The sequence below is a fragment of the Gymnoscopelus braueri genome (genome assembly GCF_963280865.1).
Source record: "Gymnoscopelus braueri genome assembly, chromosome: 21".
Lineage (NCBI taxonomy): Eukaryota > Metazoa > Chordata > Actinopteri > Myctophiformes > Myctophidae > Gymnoscopelus > Gymnoscopelus braueri.
Window position 1 is genome coordinate 39,298,497 of NC_137623.1, and position 19,597 is coordinate 39,318,093.

At 41.4% G+C, this 19,597-nt stretch overlaps 1 protein-coding gene across 2 annotated transcripts in view; it reads right to left on the reverse strand.

The window, feature by feature from the left end:
• tgfbr1b (transforming growth factor, beta receptor 1 b) overlaps positions 1 to 19,597 on the reverse strand; it is an 89,041-nt gene that overhangs the window by 38,733 nt on the left and 30,711 nt on the right. For both annotated transcript variants that reach the window (XR_013932362.1, XM_080417712.1), the window contains exon 2: positions 9,610 to 9,861. Coding sequence is in view for 1 of the 2 variants with exons in the window: in XM_080417712.1 (XP_080273838.1) it covers positions 9,610 to 9,861 (252 nt within the window). In the remaining variant the exon portion in view is untranslated. The remainder of the gene's footprint in view (positions 1 to 9,609; positions 9,862 to 19,597) is intronic.

The window sequence follows — 19,597 nt, forward strand, 5'->3', positions numbered from 1 at the left end:
AAAAGCCACGGCGTCATGGCACATCGCCCATGACATCATGGTGACATTGTCCGACCCCGACAGCAGGGCATTTTTTCGATGTCTGATGATGCTAAAATGCCTCAAAGAGTGTTTGAAAGGTGATACAGAGGGCAAAGCATACTGTTCACAGGGCAGAACTTGGATGGAAGTGCTGCTAGCCACTGGCCAAGTAGGGACTAGCAGAGCTCATCCACAAACCATCTGCCTCCCTGCTGGGGTATCTGGACCAGAATTCTAATGTGTGTTGCTCTCACACACACGTTTGTACTATTAGATTTGTTTGGACCTTTGACTGTCGTCCACACAGAGGACATTCACTCTCCGATGCCTGGCCGCGACCAGTGTCTGTGAGCGGTAGGAGTGAGAAAGAAAGAAAGAAAAGAAAGAAAGAAAGAAAGAAAGAAAGAAAGACAGATTAAATGAGAAAGAAAGAAAAAGTGCAGAAGGCATGGACAGCGTCGGGAGAGGCAAAGAGGAGACACGTAGTAAGAAAAACAAAGACTGCAATCTGCAAGTCAAAAACAATTCTATTATTCCACCCCAGGCGTTGAAACAAACTCGGCTTGCCATAGTTGTTGGGGAATCAAGTAGCACAAGGCGTAACCAGTAGAGGATTATCATCTGCTGGGGCAGTGACACAAAGCCTGCCTTGTCTGATGTTCCACACTTCGGTTGATGTTACTACTTCAAATGATGACCAGGGGTCTTACAGATCGTGATGAGAAAACTAAACGCCAGACAATGAAGTGAGAGAGTTTGTTTAGATGTCAGGATAATCCTTCTCTCTCTCTCTCTTTCTCTCTTTATCTCTCTCTCACACACGCACACACACAGGTTTGTATTACTAAACCTGTGAGGATATCAACATTTTTGGACACCGATTTCATGAACGCCATTAAAAAAATAATTATTATTATTATACTCATAAAGCCGGAAAATAGACGATCTACAAGCTCTCAACGTGTCGCGCTGCGACGTGATCTAGATCTGCTATTTTTCGGTGCATGACACCTGCGAGCAACTGAGAAAAACGTCTAAATGTCTAATCCTAACCTGAATGTTTTTCTCTAAAAAATCTTTTTTTAAACCATAAAACAATATTTTTTCTTGTGAGGACCAGGACAATCAATGGTCCTCACAATGTCTATATACTGGAATTCTACTATACTTTTGGGGGCATTTGGTCCCCACAAGTATAGTAATACAAATGCGCGCTCACACACACACACAAATACATACACGCTAACACCAGCCATATCTCTTAAGAGGATATTGAGGCTTTTTTTCCACAGCCAGGCAGCTATCGCTATAAGCTGTCTGCGGTGTTACTGCCTGTTAACACCATTTGTACCTCTGTTACTACTCGGCCCAAGTGCTGGAGCGTGATCCACACTACAGAAATGAGGCTTTGGAAGAGAAGAAAAATAAGACTCGGTACTTAAGCCATTCAATCCAGGAACACATCTACAAAATGTCTTCTAAATCCTAAATGGTTTCTGAAAAACATGTGTTGCTATATCAGTGGTTCTCAAACTTTTTCATGTCAAGGACCCCCAAAATGATATGTATTTGGCCGCGCGCCGGACCCCCATCTCAGAATATTTTGCTCCAGGGACAGATTTACAAGCTCATAGCGCGGCCGTGCAATGAGCTTGTATATTATCTGCTATTTTTTAATAGCGCAAATACATCTAAAAATGACACAGATGCATTTCCGGATTGAATGGGTTAAGTAGTAGAATCAATAAAAAAATGTTTTCTATGTTTGCTGGCAAAACATTTGTGTCTAGAGTGCAACAGGGGTTAAATTCCTTCTGTAGGCAGAAGCTGGCCATTGTTTCCTCCATGAGTTCTTCTCACACAGCAGATGCTCTGTGGTATTTACTGTGCTGTATCTTACAGGACTGCTTTTGCTCTTTTGTTGGGTTTTGTTTTTGTCTCTTCTGCCCAGTCTGTGATTTTATTTTTCTTTATCTTATGTTTATAGATCACAGACTTTTATTTTCCTGTCTTGTTTTTTCCATTATTGTCGTTTTTAGTTTTAGTTTTTAATATTAAATAAATTAATCTATAGGTAATGTAAACGGTGAGGTACTCGCATAAGCCCCCCAGGGTTTCTTACCTCACCAGCACAACAACTAATACTGTAAACTTTCCCATGGAAAGCGCTATTATGTTATGCTTATGTTTATATAACTGTTGTGCAAATCAAATAAATCAGAACGGGTTCCTTTGCATGAATCATTCGCAACGGCCCCAACTCTAAATCCTTGCCAGTTTGACAACCAGAGGGAAAACCTGTTGCTGTGTATATCATTGAAGATACAATGAGGTCACACCAGGTCTCATTGGATCCTAATGAGACTTGTTGAATATGTGGAAATTAAACAAGATTACATACATTAACATTATTACCAAAGACACTGGGATCTAAATACTGTATTGAGATAAAGTCGGGTGGAAACCTCATATGTCCATTGTCCAAAACTGTTACTTTTCAGGATTCAAATTCAAAAACAGCAAAAGCAGCAGATCTACAAGCTCAAAACGTGGCGCGAAGCAGATCTGCTACTTTTGTGCGACGCTGTATTATGATCAAGTGGGGTGTTAACTCTCTCAGTGCCAAGCCCTGAGTTATCCCGAGTTTTTTCTGAATGCCCTCAGTGCCAGAACAAAAAATCCTGAGTTTAAAAAAAAAAAAAATATATATATATATATATATATATATATATTTGTGGGAAAAAAATGTTCAGAACCCAAGATATCATTATCTGAAGATTTGCAGCCCCATCCACTCTTTTTTTAACTTATAACTGAAAAGACTGTATCTCGCTTCCTAAGCGCATTATTTTTACTTAGAAAAAAAAAAAATTGCTGGCAGTTTAGAGAACATATTTTTTTATTTAATTGACACTGAGAGAGTTAATGTACAAAAAAACACAAAAAGTTCAAATATGGCGATCTATGTGAGGCAATGCAATATGTTGTGGATATGTATGCAATAAATTATTCTGTTAAAATCCAATGAACAAACGTAAAAAGAAAAAGAAGAAAACAAGTTCAGTTTCTGCCCGACATCAACAATATAATTTCTGAATGGCATGCAGCCAAACTGAGGGGGCACGGTGTCATGGCCTCCATTTGCGTCGGCACTGCTGCTGCCGACGCACTCTTTAAAAATTTACTTTGGGTGAAGTGTTAAATGCAAGCTTTAACTTTGCAATGTCTATTCTGAGAAGTTTTGCAGGGCTGATAGGTTAAGTAGCGAGGAAACCCTGCAGTACTTAGGTCAAAATTTGCGGATGTTTTACTTCTACTCTACTTCTACATTACATCTCAGAGGCAAATATTGTACTTTTTATTCCACTACTATTATTTGAAAACGTTAGTTACTAGTTACTTTGCAGATTTTTACAAAACATGCATTATATACTTTGGCTATTTGAAAATAGACTATCTACAAGCTCACGTTCTGAGCTTGTAGATCTGCTATTTTCAAAGATTTTTATACATTTTGAACACTTGTGAAATAGTGACATTCTGCATAATGAGCACTTTTACCTTTTCAACTTTAAGTATATTTTGATGCCAATACTTCTGCACTTTTACACAAGTACATTTTGACTGCCGGGCTTTTACTTGTAACAGAGTGTTTCTACATTGCAGTGCTGATACTTTTACTTAAGTAAGAAATGCGAGTACTTTTCCCACCACTGCTGCCCAGCACTGTGGAGACTAGGACTCTGAATCCTCTGCGTGGTGCCTCCAGCTTGGCCACGAGTCAATACGAGTACAACTGGCTGTGTTCACGGGAGGGAAGCCAGGTGGGGAGGAGGGCTATTGTTGTTGCTGAACAAATGACTCCTACAGGTTGGTCAAGGGCGATGATGGCAGAGATGGTAATGTTGGTGGTAATGGTTGTGATGAGGGTGATGATGGTAATATAATGTGATTAAAAATGATGACGATGATGATGGTATTAATTATAACAGTAATAATTATTAGGTATATATATTAGTGACTTATTATTACTAACTTGTGGCTGCACAATTATAAATGGAATTTTGATTTATTCCTAGATCTGTGGTTCTTCTCCAACTATTTAATTTCAAGGACCACCATAACTCTGAGAGTGTACAAATGGAACCAAATGGACCTGTAAGGGTCCATTTGTACAACGACACCTGTATTGTTAAATTTGCCGACGACACAGCTACTGTATTGTTGGTCTGATTGAGGAAGATGAGATAAGCTATAGAAGAATAGTGGATGAGTTTGCTGGTTGGTGCAGTTGAATATTAACTCATTCACTGCCATTCACTAAATGGCCCAAAAAGCCCAGACTGCCAGCGATTTTTCAATTTTCTTACCTTTTCAAGTAGTCACAGAATATTTATCTCCGGTATGATCGATCCCCTGATGGTTGCTAATCACGGAGGGTTGCACCGTGCTTTCGTGAAAGAAAAAATGTAATCGCGACCGAGACAGTATAACGTGGGAAAAAAGTTGAATGGTACTCTTCCATCGATCTTTCGTGGAGAGTGCATTCACTTTTTTTTTGTTTCCTGGTTATGGCTCATTATCATTGGTTAATATAGAGTACCGCAGTCTGACGTAATTTACACATCCTACCTGGGTCGCGTTTTTTTCCATAGATGTGTTTAATATCGCGTCAAATAAGAACTGTGTTCCAAAAATAAACAAATGACCCCTGCGGTTTTACTCTTATGGATATGAAGCATCAACTGACGGTGAGAAAACGCTAATGTTAATTCCGCCAAATTAGCTACATTTTCGCCAGAAACGGACTGTTTCAAATATGAGTGACTGACTGACTGACTATCATAAACGACACAGAGCCACCTCCCTGACAATATCGCAGCGACAGTTTGTTTATTTTTGGACCACGATTCTTATATGAGACGATTCTACGATGACCCAATGTTATTCTCCATAGAGAAATTACTTTACGACCCAGGGGATGGACGAGTGACGTCAGGACTTCTGTACTATAAGAACACACTCCATGAAATCATCAATGTATCCAGCAAGTTAGCTGGGGTACGACTTGAGATCATGGCAGCAATGTATGAGACCCGGGTGCTTAGGAAGGGTAAAGCCATTGTTAGGGATATAACACACCCGTTATCCAGTCAATATAATCTTTTACCATCAGGATGACGGTACACAGTGCCAATGTTGCAGGCTAGAGCTTCAAGATCATTTGTCCCCACAAGTATAGGACTTCTGAACAAACAAGCCCCATCTCAGTTCTTTGCATAAGATGTAATGTGATGCCTCTTGAATTATGACTGGTTGCCTTTTCTATGCACTGACAATGTATTGTGTGATCCTGTCTATGTATTGTGTATTTATGTTTTGTGATTTTTTTTTGTATCCTGATGGCTGCTCGGTACAAAATGAATTTCCGCAAGGACAACAAAGCATCTATCTACCAGTCTGAATACAAGCCGGCGGGGGGGATCAGCAGTGACAAGACTACACAAGTGTGCAGGGAATTGCAGGCAAATTGAGAATATCTTGTGTCAACATCCCTGCTATCACAAGACTAATCATCTTCCTGTGGGGCTAAGGCGACATGGCCGAAACATCACAGCGGGATGGTGGGATGGCTCATTTAACACATTCAATCCGGGAACTGGATCATTTAGATGTTTATAGCTATAACCATTATTTTATATTTTTGAAAAATCGTGAAGATTTGTGGAAATCTCTGAATGTTTTTTAAAGCGAACATTTTTTAACTCAAATCTTTGCTTCAGGGGATTCTACACATGTTTTCTAAATGCTAACATTTTATTATGAACAAATACTTATGTTGCTATAATATCAGTGGTTCTCAAACTTTTTTCATGACAAGGACCACCGAAAATGTTTTGTATTTGTCCGCGGACCCCCATCTCAAAATATTTTGTTCCAGGGACCCCCAGAAGCAAAGATTTGAATTAAAAATGTATATATATATATATATATTCAAAGAATTGCACGCATTTTCCCGATTTCACCGAGTGCACTCGGTGCCAGCTTGTATATCTGTTATTTTTGAATAGCCAAAGAAATCTAAAGTGACACCGATGTGTTCCCGATTTGAATGGGTTAAGCAGTCACACCAGGCTAGTTAATCGATGCACACAGTGAGAGACAGAGCCTCATCTGGCTCTCATGATGTTTGTTTGTTCTACTTTCCTTGTGGCTTTTTAGCACACAATCATCATCACAACAAAGGCATGGAAAACAAAGACGTTTGATCTAAAAACCCTGGCTAGTCATCTGCGCTACAATTGAGCCTGTCAACAATCACATAGTGATGTTTTTCTTATTATTGACAGTATGCTAGTGTGCAATAGTGTTTCGTTATTTTTCCCAAAGCCAAAATGACCTCGGTAGTTGATGCAGACGAGTACACGTTCATGTGAAGACAATTCCGTTTGTGATCACGATTCTGTGTGCGTGATTGTCTCCACCAGGCCGAGGGCGTGGCAAGGATGTTTTGCACCATGTCCGTCGGTCCGTTTTTACACAAATGTTTTCTAAATCCTAACAGTATGCTGCTATATCAGTGGTGCGCCAACTTTTCCATCTCAAAGACCCCCAAAATTATGTACGGTATTTGGCCGCGGACCCCCATTTCAAAATACAATTTTCAGATCCGCCTGTTATAGCGCCACCAGGAAGCCAATTTAATTTAAACAAATGTTTTTATATTACTCCTTTAGATTTAATCCAAATTTCAAGCAAATCGGTACAAATGATATTTATAGTCATGTGATCAAGATGGATGCGTTTTGATTGTTCATATTCCATCCTGATTGGCTAAGATTGACATCTGAAGTTTGAACAAAATGCCTCAAATCATGAACACAGCATCCGATTGCGGTGAAACTTTGCACGCACATTCAATCAACATTGCTGGCCCACAATAGCCTACCCGAACTACCATAGACCTGTATTCAGAGGAGCACTTTTTTGATTTTTCAAATAGGACTTATATGTGAATTACACAACATTCAGAGCTAAACTGTAAGCCCGACCAATATACTAAAGCAGTTTTTCACTAACTTTTCCGTGCCAAGGAAAGAACCCCCAAATTGTATGTATTTGTCCGCACAACCCCCCCCCCCATCTGAAAACCTTTTGTGCCAATGACAAATAGAAAATTTATGTAGATTTTTTTTTTGGAAAATTATTAAAAAGTTTCCAAACCATTTTTTCAAAAATAGCAGATGTACAAGCTCGCAGTGCGACACAGGGTGACGTGCTGTGAGGTTGTAGCGATAAATAAACACACTGTGTCATTTACTTACAGCTAAACATTGCTCTCAAGAATGTTCTTGGAAACATGAAGCGAGAAATAGTAGCCGTGTAATAAGCGGATAATCAATGGGGAGCAGGCCATTATTGAGAAATAAACACCTTCAGGGTGATAAAGACCCCTCCGTGGTGTCTAATCACCCCGTCTGGGTTTATTTCTCAATAATGACCTGCTCCCGATTATCCCTTAACGTACTCTATCATAGATTGGACAAAAATATATTCATAGAAAAAATGTTAGGTGCTTAGTGTGTTGAATGACATGAATAAGGCACTGTGAACTCATATACATGCTTGATCATTCAGGAGGTATTACTGCATGAATTCACACATTTACATGCATGAACCGACCGTCATTTTCACCAGAAATGAGAAATGAAATGGAAAAAGGTCAATTTTCTGAATTGCCGCGCTGAGACATCTCATTCCAAGGCCATGGACAGCTCTGACAAATGCATTCAAATTTATGTATTAAAATCATGACAAATGCGTCATTGTAGAAAAAAGGAAAAGGCCTCCACCATTTAAAAACTGACGGTCTTGGAGCTTCGTGTTTGACTAATCGAGGTCGGCTGATGAACACACACTACTACAACTACATTAGAATTTGAGAAAAAAAGACATTGTGAAGAAAATGTTCCTCACAAGAGGATCTTGGTTGTTGGTTAATGCATTAAGACCGGGGAAAGCATCTGTGTCATTTTAGATTTCTTTAGCTATTCAAAAATAGCAGATCTACCAGCTCATAGCACGGCACGAGTGCCGCGCTATGAGCTTGCAGATCTGCTATTTTTGGGGAAAATCGTGAAAATATGTGCAAAAATGCAAAGATTTTTTAAATATATATATTTTTAAAGCGAACATTTTTAACTCCAATATTTGCTTCTGGGGGTCCCTGGAACAAAATATTTTGGGATGGTGGTCCGCGGCCAAATACATATAATTTTGGGGGTCCTTGACATGGAACAAGTTGACGCACCACTAATACAGCAACATACTGTTATGAATTAGAAAACCTTTTTAGATATGTATTTGGCCGCAGACCCCCATCTCACAATATTTTTTTCCAGGGACCCCCCCGAAGCAAAGAATATCCAAATATTTGCAATGAAAAAAAATCACGATTTTTCAAAAATAGCAGATCTACAAGCTCATAGCTATGAGCTTGTAGATCTGCTATTTTTGAATAGCCATAGTAATCTTAAAATGACACAGATGCGTTCACGGTTTTAATGGATTAAGAAAGCCCCAGTTGGGAAAGGATTCAGGTTTGGGTTAGGGGTAGGATTAGGAATGTAGATGTTAGTTTTAACGGCTATATTCAGCTTTAGGGCATTCTCTATGGCATTCATGAAATTGCCTTTTTAAAATGTTGATTTATACTAATACAAACGTGTGTGTGTGTGTGTGTGTGTGTGTGTGTGTGTGTGTGTGTGTGTGTGTGTGTGTGTGTGTGTGTGTGTGTGCATGGATTAAAGCAAAATAAAATCTCACGGCTGAAAAGTGTTGTCCTAATCTGCGATTTGCGAAACAGCATGAAAGGAGCCCCCACACACACTAGCGCCGTTTCATAAAATTAACATATATTTAGCACAATATGCAAAATTATGACGTTCACAGCCAACCAATTGAAGAAATTGCATATTGAGGCGTAAATCTTTGCTTTTATGAAAGCTTTTATGAAATACCCGCGGACGTTTTCAGGAAGATTGAACATGGATTTTAATGCTAGTTAGCTCTTTCATCTTAAAATAACCGGAAATAGGCCATCTACAAGCTTTACAACGCGGCGACATGATTCCATAGAAGCAGTGGTGTAAAGTAACTAAGTACATGTACTCAAGTACTGTCCTTAAGTACAATTTTGAGGTACTTTTACTTTACTGGAGTATTTCCAATTTCCAATTTTTCAATACTACTTGAAAAAAGCCGATCTACAAGCTCGCAGCGCGCCGCGACACGTTCTGAGCTTGTAGATCTACTACTTTCAAACATTTTACCACTTTTTTTGGGTACATTAAGTATATTTTGATGCCAATACTTTTGTACTTTTTACTCGAGTAACATTTTGAACACAGGGCTTTTACTTGTAACAGGTACTTTGTACAGAGTACTTCTTCCACCACTGCATAGAAGACATGCTGACTTCTATGGAATCCAAATGACTGAAATCAGAGGTGGCGACTGAGAACTTTAATCCATGTGCGTGCGTGTGTGTGTGTGTGCGCGCGCGCGTGCGTGCGCGTTAAAACTCACTAGGGAACACGCTGGGGTCCGGGTTCTTGTTGCAGTAGTCCGTGTTGCAGCACATGGGGTAGATGCCGGTCTCGTCCTTGGTGGAGACGGCGCAGATGAAGGGCCGGTCGCGGGGGATCAGCTCGTCCTCGTTCACGCACATGCTGCGCTCGGTGGTCATCCGGCCGCTGGACTTGCGCACGGCCACGAAGCACACGCCGTCCGTGGTGCAGCTGGAGTTGGAGCTGCAGCGCTCGCAGTAACACTGGAGGCCTGCAGAGGGGGGTAGAGAGGAAATTTAGCTCAAAGACCACTGTTGATTCAGCTAGGGGTGCATAAGTTGATCCAACCAATACAGTGGTTGTCAAAACTTTTTTCCATGCCTAGGAGCCCCAAAATGATGTATTTGGCTGTGGACCCCCCACATCTGAAAAGGTTTTGTGCCAGGGTCCCCCAGAAGAGAAGGTATTTCTAAATTATTCACAATCTTCCAAACATTTTTAAAAAATTGCAGATGTACACGCTCGCAGCGCGAAGTGGCACGCTGCGAGCTTGTAGATCTGCAATTTTTTTTTATAGCCAACATATAAATGAATAAAGTGGTTAAAGTGGCACATTTTGGGGGGGGACCTCCTACAAACCCCCAGCAAGGACCCCTGGAGGTTTGAGAAACCATGAACTCATCCACTTAGTTTAAAAAGAAATACATTTAAACAAAAATGTCGATCTACAAGTAGATCGGCTATTTTTGTGCAACGCCGTTGGATGGTGAAGTATAAAATCGGTTAGTCAATAATGAAAATATTGAAATAATGTCAAATGTCAAACAAATAAACAATTTGGGTACAATTCATTTATACGAGATCATTTTTTGGCCTACTGATACTTTAAAAAGATTACACTGGAGAGCTGGAGGGGGGGGGGTAGAGAGGAGTATGGGTTTTAACTCAGGAGAACTGAGGCTTAGCGCTATCGCAGACAAATAAGACAGTGAGTCAGACTGTAGATGGAAGGTGAGAGCGATATTATTATTCTCAACACATTTCCAACAGTAAGCACAACCTGACACAACAACCAACAGCAGCTTCTCTCTGCCATATGTATTTGGCTGCGGAGTGCGGACCGCCACCTCAAGAAATATGTCGTGCCAGGAACCTCCAGAAGCAAAGATTTGAGTTCAAAATGTATTTTTATATACAGTATATATATATACACATTTTCACGATTTTTCAAAAATAGCAGATATACAAGCTCATAGCGCGTCACTTCGTGCCACGCTATGAGCTTGTAGATCTGCTATTTTTGAATAAGGTTGTGCGGTTTCCAAGATTTTAAACCCAAGATGCCCCCCTCAAAAAACGCGGTACTCGGTTCAACCGTCTAATTCATTTTGTGGCCAGCGGCCTCATTACCTGCTCTGAAATGACAGCTGTTAAATATATGCAATCAGAGACTGCTATGACAGCCTATCGCCACAAGATGGCTCTTTCCCCAATACACACTCTGCAATAAATGCATAATCAAGTTATCCATTTAATGAGCAGTTAATGCCGACTCATTCAAACAAAGCAACGTTACGTTTCCAGCCAACATTTGACAAAATGACCATTTAGACAGGCTGCTATTGCTAAATCAAATTAAAGCAGTTAGTTTCCTTTCAGTGTAAGAAACAAACATCATCATTATAGGGAGAAACAACGGCACTTTATTGACTGGGACATACTATGTTCCTGCACTTAATCTTAACTGATTGATGTCAAGTCTGGATATTAAAACTTGCGTCAGTTGTTTATGTCACAAGTCAATCAATGTGATTTGAAATGTGAGTTCGCTGCCCCACGCCGTCACTTTAGTTCCAGGGGGGTCTGTAAAAAAGGAAACTTGGATGTTTGTGTTTTGCCACATCGTTGCCGTCAATGGTGCAAACTGCAGTAGGCTACAGTCCTTCAACTTCCAGTCCTGAAACGACTGAAAGAAGAAAGATGTTTCACAATTCTTCGTTGTATAAACAAGTTTTGGTCAGTGAGACGAGTGCATGGCAGCAGAAAAAGACTTGTGTCATCTTGTCTCGTCTCTGTTCATTTTATGACAGACAGTCAGTCACGCAGTCACGTTGCTATAGTAACCCGACACTGGCACTACACACGTTACCGCCGAATGTGTACTTTGTCGTAGGACGGGGCCGTGCGCCGAAAATAGCAGATCTACAAGCTCACAACGCGTCGCGGGCGCGGCGCATTGTAAGCTGGTAGATCTGCTATTTTCGACACGCGGCCCGCTGTACGCTGAAGTATAACTACATATCACGAGTGCGCACGATGCACGTGACACGGTTTGGCTGACGAACCGTCAAGATTTCACAAAACCGTATAAAACCGCGACACCACACCTTATTTTTTGGATAGCCAAAATATAGTTCAAGTGGTTAAAATGATAGTGACGCTATATCAACAAATTTAGCTGAGGACCCCCTGGTACCCCCTTAGGACCCCTGGCGGGTCCCCGTACCCCACTTTAACCCATTAAGACCTGAGGCCGCGTCTAAAAAAAATCTAAATAAAAAAAAAAAATTCGGAAATAAAAAAAAAAAATTCGGAAAAAAAAAAAAAAAAAAAAAAAATTCACGGTTTTTCAAAAATAGCAGATCTACAAGCTCGTAGCGCGGCACTCGGTGCCGCGCTATGAGCTTGTAGATCTGCTATTTTTGAATAGCCAAAGAAATCTAAAGTGACACAGATGCGTTCCAGGTCTTAATGGGTTAAGAACCACTATTATAGTCGATATTTCATGTTAGCAGCACAGTTGAATGGACAATCCTATTCATGTAGCAAATCACTAATCATCACTGCTATGTGACAGTATGTGCACACAAACTCATTCCATGCGAGAATAATTTCAGCTCTGAGTAACATCTGCGTAGATAAGTGATATGTATAAAGGAAGGGAGAGACCGTGGAATGAGGAAAGGGTTTTTATGGTGTGATTTTAATGGGACTATAAACCATTCCAGATAACACTGGCAACACAGGCCCTACTGTGTTGAAAACTCCATGTCCTGTACCAAACCTTTTGAACAACTCATCTTTTACACAGTGCAGAGGTAGCACTGTAGATTTCATTTTTTTTTTCATACCAAGTTTAAATCTTTTGAAAATATAGCAACAATGTATATATTTTATTATTCAATAAAACAAACTGTTGTTACTCGGGTGCATTTTCATTTCTAAACAAGTCACAGCTCACTCACAGTAGGTCGTTTTAGGATATTCTAGTTCATGTTTTGGGGTCAGTTATGAAGTTAGTGCGTACATTTATGCTCTGTGAAAATCTTAAGGTTTGGCATTCAACTAAATAGTTAATGTATACTAGAGTTTACTAACATATTAATAAGCTGAACTAGAAAACATGAATGAATCCCAGGAGACCATGATGCGGGGGCAGACAATTTACAACAACCTCCCTTTGATTTCAGGGCCAGTTTGAGATTAGCGGGGAAATGTTTTACCATTTTCGCTGCCTGCACGTTACTGACACTTGTTGGATGTTTCTTTAAACAGTGACGTTACGGGCCTATTTTAGACAACGTGACCCACATATAAAGCACAAGGAAAGACAGGCTGTAGCTATGCCACGGCAGTGATGAAGAGATGGTGACAGTCCTACTAACGCTAATAACATCACACACACACACCATTAGCTGCCTGGGGGTGTGACCAAGCGTGTGCGTGTGCGTGTGAGTGAGCTTGAGAGAGAGAGCGAGAATATGCTTGAGTGACTCAACAGTTGGGAATAAAGAGCTGAAGACACACACGCACACATACGCACGCACGCACACACAGAGCCTCATTATCTCCCACAGAGTAACACTCGCTAGCATTCACTCTGCCACCCCACCTACCCACCCACCCACTGTCATCTCTTTCACACACACACAAACACACACACACACACACACACACACACACACACACACACGCACGCAAGCACGTGCGCGGAGTGCATTTAGAGACGGGTGCCATTGAGCTGACAGCAGTAGTAGGCAATATAAGAGCTAGTTTAAGTTTAGAGGGCTGGAGATTGAGTATTCAGGCTTCAACTGTTACAACAGGGCTTTTCAGACAGGGAGCGACACGACGCCTGCGTTCAGGCTTGGAACAGCAGGGTCGCACTGCGCTTCCTCGAGAATACACACACAATCGCTCGGCAATTCAACGCCAGCCGATGTACGCCTGCTTCATCCGTATCAAACCGTTGTCCCGAGCAACATCCCAATCATCGCTAATCGCAATAATTTGTACGACAATTAATCGTCAAGTAAAATTCCATGATCGCGTGGCTGTAAGTCTGTCTGTCACGCCACGTCTGTCCTTCTGTCAGTCTGTCGGTCAGTCTGTTCCTATAGAGTTTCTCATCATCCACAGGTGCGTTTTATCAGCCAGTTACAGACCAGGCATGGGCGGTGGAGCGCACAATAAACTGGGCTGCATGTGAACTGAAGATGTCTGCTTAGGGAATCTCTGGTGGTTTGAGCCATTTAGCACACACTTCAGCAAAGCAGGACACACACACACACACGCACGCACGCACGCAGGCAGGCAGGCAGGCAGGCACGCACGCACGCACGCACGCACGCACGCACGCACGCACACACACATTTTGGAGCAAATGCATGCTGCTGTTGCAGTCTTGCACGGACATTCCAAACCAACATTTTGCTACTTTTACCTGTATGAGTGACAAATAAATCCTTCTTGATTCTTGACACGCACACAAACACACAAACACACACCCACAGATTTCTTGCCCTAAATTTAGGCCAGGTAGATACAGCAACATAGCATCACACTTCACAAGGCCAATGAATTGACAGACATAGATATGCAGGCGTCAGAAAGACAGAAACACACACATGATGCACAGCAAAAAAATATAAATACAAAAACAACATATCTATATGCACGCACAGAACGGTGGTTCGTTTGCGCTGTGCAACTCACGCTTTGTGCAGCGCAATAACAACATGCCGCAGGTGTGGAGGTTTTTCAGCGTGAGCAGAAAAGTTTAACTGGACTGGACATTTGATTTTCCTGGCAACCACTGGTAACACAAGGAAGAGGAATTGAATTAACTCATGCGAGTTCTCTACCTCTCATTTTGGTCAAAACGTCAGAGCTTCGTCTCTTGGCTTCTAAACTGTTTGTACTACGTAGGGTGTCGTGGGTCAAAAAGAACAGATTTACAAGCTAAGAATGCATCAGGATGCGACCAAGTGTTATGTTGTAGATCTACTCAGTGTCGCCTAGAAATAACATCAAATGACAGCATGAAATGTGTGACCTCTTGGTTAAGTCTTAAAGCAGTACCCTACAGATTATACCTCCATGTTATTAAAATTAAACGCTTATTGATATTGATTGAATATTTAGCACATTTCACTAATAAAACAGAAGAATCCCTTCTTTCTGGCAGAATAATTATCTGAGGGTCTAGTAAGGAGTTGTTTTATGAAGGCCAAATAGTTTCATTTCATTCATTTAAGTGATTTATTCAAAAGTGATTTACCGGTAATAGTCAATGTTTTACTGAACATACCATTTAATTGCAAATTCCCATTAAAAAAAAGGATAGAATTTGTTTTTGAAAAGAATTGAATCTGAAAGAAATCTTCATTTGCAAGTCAGACTTATTATATTTTTTGGATCAGAATCGGCCAAGAATATTGGAATCAGCCCTAGTTTAAAGAGTCTCTCAGTTGTTCAATGAGAGACACAAGTGGAGAGACAAAAACAATGACTGTTAATTTCTGTCTTCTAAAATAACAGTGGTCCAAAATAACACAGCAGCATTTAATTATACGGCACAGACAGATGATTAGCATACTGTGTGTGTGTGTGTGTGTGTGTGTGTGTGTGTGTGTGTGTGTGTGTGTGTGTGTGTGTGTGTGTGTGTGTGTGTGTGTGTGTGTGTGTGTGTGTGTGTGTGTGTGTGTGTGTGTGTGTGTGGGGGGGCGCGAGTGAGTGTGTGTGTGTGGGCGCGAGTGAGTGTGTGAGAGAGAGACATTAGGACATAGTCTGAGTATCAGGACCTGGTTCTGTGTATGTGCACTCATGCATACTGTACATGTGGTGTGTGTGTGTGTGTGTGTGTGTGTGTGTGTGTGTGTGTGTGTGTGTGTGTGTGTGTGTGTGTGTGTATACAGTACAAGGGTCGTGTCAAGGTCAGCAGACATGAAGCTGTGTCTCTTTCTCAGACAGACAGGAAGGAAAGGAAGAGGGGGATGAGGGAACAGAGGAGGAGAACAGATAGACGGCGAGAGAGAAAACGTAACACAAAATGAATGTCGACAACAGATTGCTCAACAGGCTAGACAGAAACACACACACACACACACACACACACACACACACACACACACACACACACACACACACACACACACACACACACACACACACACACACACACACACACACACACACAGTGAGAGAGAAGATAAATTTACAGGATCCAGACAAAAGGCTCTAACCAAGGTTCCAGCTAGCAGGGTGTGGCATGCATGCGAACACACACACGCGCGTGCGCACGTGTGCACGCACGCAGAAGACACAAGTTGTGGTATTCAAGCTAAAAGTGGGGGAAAAACATGAATCACTTACTTGAAAGAAAACAACACGCACAACATGTCTGTCTGTCTGTCTGTGAACAACACACACAAAATGTCTGTCTGTCTGTGTGTGTGAGTAAGTGTCTAGAAACCAAACAGAGCTGGCACCATGACAGCTAAAGGAATGAGGAACATCACACACACACACACACACACAACTAGGGCTGTGCCATATGACTCTGAATCAAAAACATTCAGGGATATGGGGTGTGGGCTCCGCTGGTCGCCACGACTCAGTTCAGGATTCCGGGTTCATACGCAAGGCTGGTTAACCACTTAAACTCCAGCATCCATATTGTGGGGAAAGCTTTCGCAGAAAATAGCAGCTCAACAAACGCTATGTGTTGTAAGCTTGTCGATCTGCTATTTTCATGCGAAAGCTTTCCCCACAATAACAGAAACAGAAAATAATTGGCAGCAGCTTTATTGTGTTGTGTTGTTTTTTTGTGTTTAGTATGTCTTTGTTTTCTCTTTTTCCTTTTCTTGTGTTTTATGAGCTGGGCTGAGGAGGGGGGACATTGGTTGATTTTGATGTTAACAGTTGTCTTTTTTTTTTTAAAAGCTCAATAAAAAAATACTAAAATGAAGAAAACAGAAAAGACACTTGTCCTGAGGGACTCTGGTCAACCATATGGGGTTTAAGTGGATAAGCTCTGGCGCCAAGTGGCATGCAGGCTAGGCTATTGTGGAGTTTGGAGGTGATTGGAGACGAGGGGCAGGTGTGCTGAGATGTCCAAAAATCTGCGATTGCCAATATATTCATGCTATAAAATGAAATAAATAATATGAGAACAGCTCCGCTCCCCAGTTCAATGTATACTTCACCGTACAGTGGTCTGCGTGATGAAAATAGCAGATCTACAAGCTCACAACGCGTTGCGTCCGTGACGCGTTTCGAGCTCGTAGATCTGTTTGGCGCACGGCCCCGTCATACGACAAAGTATACATGCGGAGGATGCTTTTTTCAGGGCTAAAATAAGATCACAAGCTAGGAGATGAAGGGAAGTTGAAGGAGAGTAGCGTACCCCAGTTTGCACCATTTACGGCAACAGTGTGGCAAAACACAAACATCCAAGTTTCCTTTTTTTACAGACAGCTTTTTTATGGACAAAATATTAAATCCTGCCGCTGAGGGATAAATTAATCACACAACCGCCCCCCTCCCACCCCCCGGGACTAAAGTGACACTGTGGGGCAGCAAACTCACATTTCAAGTCACATTGATTGACTTGTGATATAAAGAACAGACACAAGTTTTAATATCCAGACTTTACATCAATCAGTTAAGATTTTAAGGATTTGGATTATAGACACCGGCTACTGTAGATAGGTTTACGTTCATTTCCGTTTTTACGGCTCGTCTTTGAGAATACAAACAAGCTTTGCTCTCAAACACACAGTAGCTGATAAAAAGACAACTAGGAGGAAAGCAAAAGCTATTCCCTCTTACGTCTCTCATCCGTTCTGCCTACCGGGGACACTGGTCCTGGACAGCTGTTTTGTTAGACTTGTCGGAAATCAGTGCAACAAGAAAGAACGCTAAAAATAGCAGGTCTACAAGTTCCCATGTCACGATACCACCACGATCTGTTGTGAGCTTGTAGATCTAGATTTTTTTTTAAACGCTTTACTATGTAGTGAATAAAATGTTATTTTGATCATTCTGTATGGTAGAGTTAATAGAATAAAACTACCGTTCTAGTGTGGAAGAGGTTGGAAGATATGTTATTGTATTGGGGGTGAGTCGCTCTGGATAAGAACAGCTGCTAAATGCTTAAATTGTTATTTCATTATAGATTTCAGATAATATACATCTGTGGGGGATTCTAAATGGCTGACATCCAACCGCATAGGCATTAAGCAATCTCTTTCGGCATTCAAAACCTTTAGTACAACATCGCTGGGTAGAATAGCCCTTCTCTCAAAGTTAATGAGAAGCTGACAATTAAGTTAATTACATGAATTCGCAAGGGCCCTCACAGGGGGGAAAACTGCACTATTAATATGACAAAATGGGATGTTTAGCAGTCATTTAAGCCCTATTTTATACTTCTACATCATAGGATTGTGCCGTGTGAAAAGCCTACAAAGCTCACAATGAGTCACAATATGTTTTTCCCTGAAAAAACATCAAACCACAACCATCACAATGTACAAAACAACAAGCTGTATATACTTGATTTATGTGACGAGACAATGAATCAAAAACAAGCGTTTTGGTGCTAAAACCTGTGCAGAGTATAAAACAGCCGGTGATGTGAGACCACGATCAGATCAATCAAATGCGTACACCAGGTCAATTCAAACCGCAAAGACTCCCCAACACCAACCCCCTCTCAGTCTCCGAAAAAAATAAATTATGTTTGCTGTTCCTTAATGCCCACCATCACTGACGTGACTACAATTACAGAGTGTGTGAGAGGCAGTGAGTGGGTCATGCAATAGCAATCCCAAGGCTCCACTTGATAGGACAAGTAGAGGGCAGACGTGATAGGTCGGGACAAGTAGAGGGCAGACGTGCACGGGGCCAGGCTTGCAGAGAGAGGAGATACTATGTGCAGACGCTCGCGATAATCTATGGAGACTGGCGCCCACGCCGACAGACTCAACAAAGATATACGTGTGTGTGTGTGTGTGTGTGTGTGTGTGTGTGTGTGTGTGTGTGTGTGAGAGATAGCGAAAAAAATCACGACAGGTACACCCAGAACGTGCGTCTAATAAAGTGCATTGTAACCAGTCATTTCTCAAGACAGATTTTGCTACCAGTAGACTCTGTCAGCACCGCTACCCTAAACATGTAGTGTTGTTGTTATGAAGAATAAACACAGAAGCACCTGGGAGGAAGTGGACAAAGAAATGGTTCCTGTCCCTACACAAAAAAGGAGGTGGTGCCCCCAGAGGCAAAAAACCCAAAGAACCCATTCGGTTTTCACCGAATGGGTTCCCAGATTGTGTAACCAGTGATCCTAGCCTGCGAGCAGCAATATGTAAATGTTAGTGTTTGTGCAGGTCTGAGTGTGTGTGCGTGGGAGCATGTCCGATCTGTAAGTACAGACTGCATTATGCAAAGTTAGAAAGCCCCAGTAGCGGTGCTGCGCAAAGCCATTCACTGCTTCCTAACATAAAAACTCTGATCACAGATTCTGAAATCAACTGGCCGATATGGCAAAACATATAATAAGGAAACCAGAGGGTTCATTAATTAAACTATAGAATATTAGTTTAATAACATAGAAAATACAATAAAAAGGTAAATATTAACTGTGCAAACATGGCTTGGTTTAGAATATAACTAGTTTGTTTCTGCATTGCTTGTATTGTACCTCGGAAAATGACGGTTCGCCC